The sequence below is a fragment of the Xenopus tropicalis genome, chromosome 7 (genome assembly GCF_000004195.4).
Source record: "Xenopus tropicalis strain Nigerian chromosome 7, UCB_Xtro_10.0, whole genome shotgun sequence".
NCBI classification, from domain to species: domain Eukaryota; kingdom Metazoa; phylum Chordata; class Amphibia; order Anura; family Pipidae; genus Xenopus; species Xenopus tropicalis.
In genome coordinates, this window is record NC_030683.2 from 63627517 (window position 1) to 63639704 (window position 12188).

The 12188-nt window shown below is 40.4% G+C and overlaps 1 protein-coding gene across 4 annotated transcripts in view; it reads left to right on the plus strand.

The window, feature by feature from the left end:
- The window catches only part of ube4b (ubiquitination factor E4B), a 92383-nt gene that overhangs the window by 39888 nt on the left and 40307 nt on the right, over positions 1–12188 (plus strand). For all 4 annotated transcript variants that reach the window (XM_031906349.1, XM_018095832.2, XM_018095833.2 and 1 more), the window contains 3 exons: positions 3400–3526; positions 7567–7667; positions 11361–11475. In XM_031906349.1, coding sequence (XP_031762209.1) covers positions 3400–3526; positions 7567–7667; positions 11361–11475 — 343 coding nt within the window. The remainder of the gene's footprint in view (positions 1–3399; positions 3527–7566; positions 7668–11360; positions 11476–12188) is intronic.

Here is a 12188-nt window from a genome sequence, read left to right on the forward strand (position 1 = left end):
AAAATATAGATATTTCTTAATTTAAACAATAGACAAAAAGAATGTTCAACACAAGCCTTAATTTTGAAAAAGGGTGTATACAGCCCATTAAACCAAAAAGCATAATATGGTAATTAGTATGTTTATGGATCTGTCTTTGCCCTGTATATACTCGAGTATAAGCCTAGTTTTTCAGCACCCAAAATGTCCTGAAAAAGTCACCCTCGGCTTATACTCGAGTTGGGTGCCATGGGTCCCTCCAGACTAGCACCCTCTGTCCTTTGTGTGCAAATTAGGCCACCCGTAACCAGACCCTCCAGTGCCTATTGTTTTTGTTGACCCTCTTCTCCGCTCTTTGAAATATATATTTAAAAACATATACCCCACTGATGCCCCTAATTTTATTGGTATTTATTTTGATTATTGGAACTTGGCAGTAGCTGCTGCATTTCCCACCCTAGGCTTATACTCGAGTCAATACGTTTTTTCAGTTTTCTTAGGTAAAATTCGGTACCTCGGCTTATATTCGGATCGGCTTATACTCGAGTATATACGGTAATGATCACAAAAGCTAGAATGCTTTTTAAGATGCTGTACATTAGCAGTGTGTGTGTTTAGGAGCAGAGTGAGAGGCTTAAAATTTTAAACTATAGAAATGCCAAACTGGAGATGCACCTGTGGTTACCTGGGAGGACATAAACAGTCAGTTGGAAATCAAAGTGATTAAGGGGATGTTGCAGCCTTACTATTAACCTTTGGACAACCAGTGTGGCAGGTATCGAAAGATTTCAAAGAAGCTGTTCACTGATTAAATTTTTGTGTGTGAGGTTTACATGTCTTTTAAGGAACAAGTAAATAGGTTATCATTTTGACATAATGCAAGTAAAACCGTATTTAAATGCTTTTTTAATGAGTACATGAATGATAGTGGCTTTATTAACTAATGTGTTTTGAACATGTTTTCCCATGACCGCATTCCTTTAACAATGCTCAATTGAGCTGTTCAATGGTTGAGAGTTTTCTTGCATGCACAACCCTTTTCAATGGGGTTTACTCTAAATCAAGTTGTGACTTGACCATTCTAGAACTCTCTATTTCTTTTTTTTTTCAATTATTTTTGGTGGATTTACTGCAATGTTTGTCATTGTCATGCTGGAAGGTCCACTTTTGTTTGAGATTCAGTCTGCAGGCGGATTGTCTTGTATAATCCTCAATCACTCGCAGGTACAATGAAGAATCATCCATAGATCTTATGATAGAGAGCTGCCCCGGTCATGATGCAGCAAAGAAGCCCCAAATCATAATATTTTACTACCATGCTTTACAGTTTTGTATCCATTTCTTTTAGTGAAATGCTATCTTTGGTTTTTTGATACTGTGGCCTAATGCCTTGTTTGTCCTGAGCAGATTGTTCCAGTACTGATCTTTGCCTAGGTGTTAATGGACAAACATCATTGCTCTGGTGTATTTCTGTCTACTTGTTCCTTCAAAATCCTATCTGTTCTAATTATCTCCCCCCATTCTGACAAAAGTAGAGGTGCACTTTAGTGGAATGTAAGCATTAAATTTACATTTTGTAGTACATTTTGTAATTTAAATATCACCTTTATCAGTGTTGTTAAAATTAAGATCAAATATCTTTATATTGAAAAAGTAAAGAAATTGTCATGGGGTGTACTTTTATAACATGACTGTATTTGTAACATCTTTGCTATAAGTTTAGGAGTATCTATGTCTTTCCTTTTCACTGGGCAAGGGGGGCACCAGGAAAAAACCCAGTGGGTCCCTGCCGACCCAGTACACTTCCTCTGCTAACTGGATGCTGGCACATCATTCCCCTTTGAGGCCGCAAGGAGGAAGTGCGGGGTGAGGGGCAGTATCCTGGGGTTACCTTTTGTATAAAATACTACCAAACACAATTCACTTGAGGAGATGTTATATTTTTAGTAATTTTATATACCTATGCTTGTATGCATGTGCAACCTTTTTTGTTTTTTTGTTTTTTGTTTTTTAAACACAAGTTTATCGTAGTACACACAACCATTTCTTAATATAAATTACTCAAACACAGTTCTCTGAAATATGCGCATGGTGTAAGATATTTTAGTTGCAGACATTTGATAGTAGAGTTTTTTTCTGTGACAAAAATTTTTTATAGATGTGCATCTAAAAGCATACTTATCCCTAAAAATGTCTAGCTTAATTGCAATTGCCATTTTACCTTTAATTTCATGAACACTGCATTATTTGACTGTAAGTTGATTCCTGTTTATATTCACATACTTCATTTGAAAATCATACAAGGGAAATATTAGCAATATTATATTTTCATTTAGATATTTTTTTCTGGTTACATGAATCATTTTGTTGTCTCCTGTTGAGAGGTCATATAGCAGATGATCAAAAAAAAAACGTGCACTAACCTTTGTTAGTGATAGACAGGATGTCAAGAACCTTTGTCCAAGGTGTGGCTGTGGCTGGGTGGCTCGTCAAACTTAGAGCAGGCTCCTTGGGTGGCCTATTGATTTACTCAGCAAATGCATGACTGCTGTATTTCAATGACAAAGATGCACCCGTGATTCCTTGTGATTGGAGTCGGTAAATATCGATTCTGTGCATTTTGTAACCTGCCTAGTGAACTGCTATTCACCTCTGTATAACAAAGCGCTTGCAATAGCTATGTGTGCCTAAGCCTCACCCCCATATAGATGTTTATTGCCCTAAAATATGATCCCGTTTTTTTTGGTAATCTCATGATGATTTGTCTTTTTTTTTTTAAAAAAACGTGCTTTTTTAAAACATGCTGTAGGTTATTAAGTGCAGGGAATTTTTTTGTTTGTGTTTATCTATCTATTAAGAAGGGGCAGCTAATATTAAGTATTGCTGCCATGTTGGTTAAATAGCTTCTTTTGACTTAAGGTAGTCAAAAAAGGTAGCACAAAATCTGCACCATGTGAGCACTGACAGACAAACCTGATGTTTGTCAGTACTTACTAAACACAGGGAAAAGGCACTGTATTCTCCAGAAGATGTGAATTTTGTCTAAAGTGAAACAATGTCATAATGTTCCCAATTGCCAAATTATTATTATGAAAAGGTAGCATGCTTGTTTTGTTTTGCTGGCAATTATCTTTTGAACACACTCACAAATGCATGTGACTTTCTTTTAGTCTGCAAATTTTCTCAATTCATACATACATTATGTCTACCTAAAATCTAAAATAACTCACTCAGATCAAGTAACACTTGCCCTGTTACTAATAAAACTATGCATTAAGTCCAAGTGTTTTCTGATTACTAATTTGTAATGTAGTAACATTTCCTCTTTACTGTGTGTTCATATCAAAGAATCTTTGATGTTGTCAAGAACATCCTGGTACATATTGAAAAAGCATTAAATTGTAATTTTTCTTACATTAGTGCTACTAGCAGTACAGAATCCTGTGCTGATCACTTCACTATTGAAACTTGCAAAGAAACAGAGATGCTCAACTACCTCATTGAATGCTTCGATAGAGTGGGAATTGAAGAGAGGAAAGCACCAAAGGTAATTGAAAAGACTGTTTTTCTCATATGGTTTTTACTGAAGACATGAAAATTAAATTGGTTTTACATTGTGTCATCCCTCATACAGCCATCCCTCAAAGGGCAACTTCTGTCAGAGATGTTGATTTATTTATCAGAAATGCCATTTTGAGTTGTAAAGGTAGTTACAAGGGAATGTAACACCATTAGTACAGAGGAAAATGTGAATGAGTGATGAGAATAAAAAAAAAAGGACTTTATTTTAAAAATGACTTGAAATCTGAAATATATAGGGTTTATGGTTTCTTTGCCCATTTTTTGCCATTGTACACAAATTTTAATAAACACAGCCACAGTGTCCCTTATAGAAATGCCGTAAGAAATCCCTTCAGTTAACTTTATTCACAAAGGAACAGTCTTTTAAAGGAGTAGTTTACTTTTAAATTTAGAGTTTGAGTCAGACTGTAATATTTTGACAGTTTGTTGGTCTTCATTTTTTTTAGTGATTTTTTAATTATTTAGTTCTTTGTTCATCAGCTCTTCCATTTGGAATATAAGCAGATATCTGATTGCTAGAGTCTAGTTTATCCTAGCAACTAAGCAGTACCTTGAATGAGAGCCTAGAATCCTTGTAGATTGTAAGCTCTTTTGGGCAGGGCCCTCTTCACCTCTTGTATCGGTTATTGATTGCTTTAAATGTTACTCTGTATGTCCAAAGTATGAAGCCCACTTATTGTACAGCGCTGCAGAATATGTTGGCGCTTTATAAATAAATGTTAATAATAATAATAAATAATATGGTAAGTAATAGATATGTATGTATTTATATCTTTATTTATAAAGCACTACTTATGTACGCAGAGCTGTACAGTTGAATACATTAATACAAACAGGGTTATTAAGATAATAATAGATAAATACAAAGTACAACAATAAATACAGATAGATACAAGATAAATACAGTTGCAATAAGTTAAGAGTCAAAGACACAAGAGGATGGAGGTCCCTGCCCCGTAGAGCTTACAATCTATATGAGAGGGTAACTTACAGACACAAATAGGCAAATGCAGTATAAGTGCTGTAGGTCACAGTGGGTGACACTATAATAAAAGTGCTGATTCCCAGATTAGGTGCTGGGTGAGTGCTCCAAAAGGTAGTCTTTAAGTTTAGTTTTAAAAAGACTGAGGGAGGATTCTCTCCGGAGGAAATCAGGGAGGGCATTCCAAATGTAAGGGGCAGGAAGGCAGAAAGGTTTAAGGAGGGAAACAGCAGTAGTAGTGGGGGCGCAACCAAACAATTGCTCTGCGAGTCGGCCAGGAACATACAGAGACACAAGAGAAGAGATGTAGTGAGGAGCAGAGGAATGGAGGGCTTTGAAGGTTAAGAGAAGGAGTTTGTAAGATATTCTTTGTTTAATAGGAAGCCACGATAAGGCCTTTAGCAGGGGAAGGGCCTGAACTCTCCTGGATGAGAGGAAGAGAATTCTGGCAGCAGCATTTAATATAGACTGTAGGGGGGAAAGATGCGAGTTAGGGAGGACGGTTAATAGCAGGTTACAGTAGTCAAGTCGGGATAGGATGAGAGCATGCATGAGCAGCCTAGCTGTTGCAGTAGAAAGAAAGGGACGGATTTTGGCAATATTGCGTAAGAAAAAGTGACTGGTTTTGACAGTGGTGGTAATGTGGTCAGAGAAAGAGAGACTGGAGTCAAAGATCACCCCCAAACAACGCGCCGAATCGACCGGGTTGATGAGGGTGCCATCAATAGAGATAGAAAAGGGGGGGGGTAGGACCAGGCTTAGGCGGAAAGATCATTAGTTCAGTTTTTGTTAGGTTCAGTTTGAGGTGGCGTTGGTTCATCCAATTAGAGATAGCCAGGAGGCAGTAAGAGATCTGACTCTCAGTTTCAACTGTTAATGAAGGGATCGAAAGGTAAATTTGGATATCATCAGCATACAGATGATATTTAAAGCCGAATGAACGGATAAGATCTCCCTAAGACAGCGTGTGAAGAGAGAACAACAACGGCCCAAGTACAGAGCGTTGGGGTACCCCCACATTAAGAGGAACTGGAGATGAGATTTTGTTAGCATAGGAGACAGTAAATGAACGGTTAGAGAGGTAAGAAGAGATCCAGGATGCAGCCTGACTACGGAGACCAATCGAATGCAGAATCTGCATTAGGAGGGAGTGGTCAACCGTATCAAACGCAGGTGAAAGATCTAGAAGGATTAGTATAGAAAAGTGACCTTTGGCTTTGGCAACCTGAAGATCGTTTGCAACAATGCACAACGCCATCTCAGTAGAGTGCGCAGGCCGAAAACCAGATTTCAGTGGGTCTAATAAATTATGGGCGTTAAGAAAGTTAGTAATACGGGAGAAGACAATACGCTTTAAGATTTTGGAGGCAAGCGGTAGAAGCGAGACAGGACGGGTCCAGTGTGGCCTTTTTTAGGATAGGCTTGACACAGGCCAGTTTGAAGGAAGAGGGGAAACTTCCATAGGTCAGAGAAGAGTTGAAGATGTGAGTGAGAGCTGGAGTAAGTTCAGGAGCACAGTGTTTAAGCAGAGAAGAAGGCATAGGGTCAAAAGAGCAAGTGGTGAGCGGAGCCGACAAAAGAAGCTGGGAGACTTCGGAGACGGTTACGGGACCAAAAGAGCTAAGACATGCAGCAGGGGGCTGAGGAAGGAGGAGCTGGTTTGTATTAGTAGAGGGGGGAATCTGATTGCGGATGGACTCCACTTTGTTCATGAAGAAATCAGCAAAGTTCTGGGGAGAGTGCATAAAGTGAGGCAATGGAGTCTGCGAGAGTATAAGGGTGTTGTAGTATTCCTGTTCAGACTTCGACAGGGCAGAATTGAGGCAGGCCAATAGCAATTTATAGTGGATGAAGTCTGCTTGCGTATGATAATAATAATATATATATATATATATATATATATGTTAAAATTATTATCATTTACATACCGTATATACTTGAGTATAAGCCGATTTGAATATAAGCCGAGGTACCTAATTTTACCTAAGAAAACTGGAAAAACCTATTGACTGGAGTATAAGCCTACTCCCTAGCTCCCTCCCTCCCTCTGTCACTTACCATTCCGTTGCCTGCCTGCATCAAAGAACTCTGCCACACAAAGAGATAAATAGCAGGCCAGTTTGAGCTTTTCCATGCATGCCTGCTCTCCCTCCCCTATTACACACACAGACACCGGAGCTGTGATGTCACGCCGGGGGGCGGGGCAAGGAGCCAGGAAGGATTGGCACACAGAAGAGAGCACAGGGAATCAGTTAGCAGAGGGTGTTAGTTGGAGGGACTCGAGTATAAACCAAGGGTTAATTTTGCAGCACATTTTGGGTGCTGAAAAACTCTGCTTATACTCGAGTATATACGGTATATGATATATAATATATATAATTCTTTCTTTTTGTATTTTATTTTTCACAACTTCTTTTTATATATGTTATTATGTTATTTACCCTAATAAAAACATAGTAAAAAAAATTCTCAGGTAAATTCTTTGCTTTCTTTATGTGAGCTTCTTTTGCTTTAAAGTTTTTAAAATTGTGTTTAAGGGGAACTCCACCCATTTTCAGCCATATTAAAAGATAATGGGGGGTGATTTAAGATGAAGTATAATGAGCAAAGTGCAATTTCAAGCACAATCGCCATTTTTTCCCCCCACAATGCAGCCTTTTTTGCAGGAATTCCAGGGTCTTTGCGGTCACCAGAGGCAGATGTGCCTAACAAAACTGTAGCTAATGTGTTAAAATAAACACAGTTTGTGCTCACAAGTGCTTTATATTGGTGCAACTGCGCGAATTGACACAGGATGCAGTGGGAACCCTGGAGATACCACTTGGTTTGGAGGTGGCATTAGCTCTAAGGTTCTCCAGCATCAGGAGGCGCAGCTGCACTTGACTGGGAACAGGAGGCAGGAAGTACTTTATTTATGGGGAAGTTGCTTAAATTATATTTCATTATGCAAAATATATTTGTGTAGTTCCTCTTTAAAATAGAATATTGTTTGGATTATTAAATATATTATTGTTTTGTTCTAGATGTGCAGCCAGCCAGATGTGAGTCAACTCCTGAGCAATATTCGATTACAGTGTATTTGCCATGCTGCTCTTGTGTTACAGGGGGCCCTCACACAGCCAAGGCAAGTAATTATCGTTTATGTCCCCTTTCTTTTAAGCATCTGCTAAAAAGAATTCAATTATTTCTGTGCATTTAAGAGTGTGAATGGGTTGTTAAGTAAGCAGCCCTTTTTACACTCTTGTGCTGCACCCGTTGAACAAAAATGTGCCTATTTTTCTACCTGTACACCAGTTCTTTGCTAAGCACCTACTGCCCTTCTGAAGGTGTACTTACCCACTAACTGGTTTCCGCTGCCTGCACCCATGCATTGCTAAACCTGGATATTTAGGCCGGCATTTGTAAGTGGCAATATGGCTATTCTTTCCAAATTTACACTGTGGGTAAGGATAGAACTGCTTTCATGTAAGGGGATCTTTAAAGTACCGTATATACTCGAGTATAAGCCGACCCAAATATAAGCCGAGGTACCTAATTTTACCTAAGAAAACTGGAAAAACTTATTGACTCGAGTATAAGCCTAGGGTGGGAAATACAGCAGCAACTGCTAAGTTTCAATAATCAAAATAAATACAAATAAAATCACAGCTCCCCTCAGTGCCCTCCCCAACATCCTCCAGCTCCCCTCAGCGTCCTCCCCAACATCATCCAGCTCCCCCCAGCATCCTCCCCAACATCATCCAGCTCCCCCCAGTGTTCTTCCCAGCATCCCCCGGCGTACTGCCCAACATTCTCCAGCTCCCCCCAGCGTTCTCCCCAACATCCTCCAGCTCCCCCCAGCGTTCTCCCCAACATCCTCCAGCTCCCCCCAGCGTTCTCCCCAACATCCCCCAGCTCCCCGCAACATCCTCCCCCACCTCTCCCGCTCGCCTGCCTCCCTGCTTGCCTGTTGCGTCCGGCTGCTGCTGCTGCCTCCGCCTGCATGCTACTTCTGCCTGAGTCCGGCCGCTGTTTCCCCCGTCTTTCTAATTTTGCAGCTCAGTTCTTTTATTAGGTTGCGCCCTGTGCGTGCTGACGTCACAGGAATGCACGGGGCGCAACCAATAAAATTACCCGCTGACTACCAATGAGCCAACTGAGTGTAACTCTTTAAAGGAGCCTCCTTTAAATCCACGATCTTTCGGGCCTGGGGCAACTGTGCCCCCCTGGAATATTAATCACGATTGCAGGCAAGTGAGACCTCTCTGAAAATCTGCTTTTAATCCGACTCGAGTATAAGCTGAGGGTGAATTTTTCAGCACATTTTTGGTGCTGAAAAACTCTGCTTATACTCGAGTATATACGGTACTTTAAAAATGTTAACAATGAAAAAATCCCCTTTTTAACATTGTATCACCACTAAAAAAAATCTGGAACTGTTAGAAAATATTCCTTAAACTTACCTTAAGTGTGAAAAACCTTTAACCTCAGTTGACTGATGAATTGTTTGTCTGCTTTGGAGAAAGATAGATATTAGTCTCCATAAACTTTTTACCAACCTCCAAATCCAACATACAGAAAGGGGGTCAAGAGTTATAGCATCTCTGGGATTAGAGAGGGTTTTTGACTTCGTAGAGTGGGGCTACCTCTGGGAAGTATTGGAAATATTTGGCCTGAGGAAGAGGTTCATCAGAAAGATAAATCACCTTTACGAAAACCCCTATCTAAAGTCAGAATAAATGGCTTGATTTTCACCCATTATTTAGGTGTAAATATCAACAGGGACAAATCAGTTAGTTCAGTGCTGTCCAACTTCTGTGGTACCGAGGGCCGGAATTTTTCTAAAACCACACCCATGTTATTGCATGACCATAGCCATATTAATGGTGGTAGTACAGCAAAAACCTGCCATAATCTGCCTGCCATACCCTGCCTGTGTTTGCCATACTCTGCCTGCCCTACCCTGCCGGTTTGTGCCATACTCTGCCTTCCCTACCCTGCCTGTGTGTGTCATACTCTGCCTTCCCTACCCTGCCTGTGTGTGCCAAATTCTGCCTTCCCTACCCTGCCTGTGTTTGCCATACTCTGCCTTCCCTACCCTGCCTGTGTGTGCCATACTCTGCCTTCCCTACCCTGCCTGTGTGTGCCATACTCTGCCTTTCCTACCCTGCTTGTGTGTGCCATACTCTGCCTTCCCTACCCTGCCTGTGTTTGCCATAGTCTGCCTTCCCTACCCTGCCTGTATGTGCCATACTCTGCCTTCCCTACCCTGACTGTGTGTGCTATACTCTGCCTGCCCTACCCTGCCTGTGTGTGCCATACTCTGCCTGCCCTACCCTGCCTGTGTGTACCATTCTCTGCCTGCCCTATGCTGCCTGTGTGTGCCATACTCTGCCTTCCCTACCCTGCCTGTGTGTGCCATACACACAGGCAGCATAGGACAGGCAGAGTATGGCACACACAGGCAGCATAGGGCAGGCAGAGTATGGCACACACAGGCAGCCTACAGTGATACAATGCTGGCACGGCTCCTACAGTCTGCACAATAACTATATATTAAAAAACTTTTTAATTGCAGTACCACCACAGTATATGTTCTTTTTATAGTGTGTAGGGTTTATTTGTGGGTTTCTACTGCTCCTACAGTCTGTCTGAGGTGTGAACAGGTGAACAATGTGGGTGATTACAGCCTGAGCCTGAGGTGTGAACACTGCAGGGTGTGAACAATGCAGGGATTAAAAGATGTGAACAACACAGGGGATTACATTTTTAAACAATACAGGGGGATTACAGCCTGAATCTGAGGTGTTAACCATGCAGGGGGCCAGTACTGATACCAGTTAAAGCTTACACAAAGGTAAGCCATCAAAGCAGACAGACAGGTGGGGGGCCACACAGAGGGGGCCCGCGGACCTCCAGTTGGACAGCACTGAGTTAGCTATATACTATTATAACTCATTAGTAGGCAGCATATTGACTACCCCAGTAATATACTTGGGTAGTCAATATGCTGCCTACTAACACAGCGAGAATCAGAATGTGATCCCTTGTGTTCTTATGCCAAAAACACTCTTGGTCCATAAAAAAAAGCTGCAGTTACAAAGGCTGTGGCTCCTTGCTTGCCAAAATGTACTGTGCAGCTTGACCTGCATGTATATTCAGAAGAGACACATTACTGATATAAAATATTTTTTTCGATGTTGATAATCATGTTTTGACTTTTGCTAAAAAAAAAAAAAAAAAATGCCTGCTTATTGGATGCTTGTATACATAATTATTAACAATACATTATTTTGCATCCAAGGGAAGATACATCTATAGACACTATTGCATGTAGGTATTTGCCTGGAAACATTTGTTTTCGCGTTTTCCAGGCCGACCGCCGATTCGCTCCCCTCTGTGTGAGCACACTCTAGCTGTTGCCAAAACAAAACACATCAAGCCAGGCAGGGTATGTTGTGGGGTTGAGGCCATTATGTTTCTTTGATGCTTTTTAATAATAAAGACTATTGAATTTTTAATTCGACTGGTTGTTGCTCCATGCTTAGGACTAGTGTTGCCGTAACTATTAATGCACGCACACAGAGAGGCGTATGGAAGCGGATCTGCTTCTGTCAACCAGGCAGAAAAGCACAGGACTGAGAGAAGCAGATTAATGCTTCATCTACCCTTGCCCTAAGGGCCTCCTAGGTTTTCCAGCCTTACAGTTTGAGAACCACTGCTGTATCCTAAAGTGAAATGACTAGGTTTAATCTATGGTATGATAACATGTTTTCTGTGTTTACCTTTGGCTTTATTGTATCCTTTTCAGCTCTATGTGTTTTTTTTGTGTGTGTAGGTCTTTGCAACAGCCATCTTTGGTGGTACCATACATGCTCTGCAGAAACCTACCTTTTGGGTTTATTCAAGAGTTAGTAAGGACTACATACCAAGATGAAGAAGTGTTTAAGCATGTGAGTTTAAGTACTGTGAGTTTGTTTAACAAAAAAATGTGAAATTCTGAATATGTTTTAGAGAAATGCTTGGCTCTAAAGTAACATTAAAGAACCATTATGGGATAGCCCTTGCTTAGATACCAATTTTAGCATTTTGTTAGCTTTGACATTTTCTCCTGTCAGGTCTTAGCATTTATTTCGCCACTTTAATTAGTTTAAGGTGGATCTGTCAAGAATTAACTATCTTTTTGTGTCTCCTATAGAAACCGTAGAGGTTCTAACTATGTACTTAATTTGAGGTGCCCCTAAAAATCTGTTTGTATTTTTGAAATAATTTATATCATGTAATAAATTAAAATAGAATGATTTAAATGGATGGAGACTTTTTTTTTTTTTTTTTTTTTTTAAATTGTTAATAGGCAACAAAAAAAGCAGATCAATGCAGATGATGTGCGCATTTTTTAGCACATTTGGGTGATTCTGTACATTCGGTGCATGGAATCGACCCCCATTCACAACTGCATCTGTGGGCCATGCTATTACTGCTAAACATACAGTAGGCATGTTTTTGAGTTTTATTTGGCACCTACAAGTGATTACCACCTGGAATGAATGAGTATGCTTCTGAAAATTTTGACACCTATTTATTGTACGATATTGCCTGTTGTTTGGGTGACAAAAACACACAAAATTGCCCCATCTACCAATTATGCTAATTTCTAAGCCTCCTT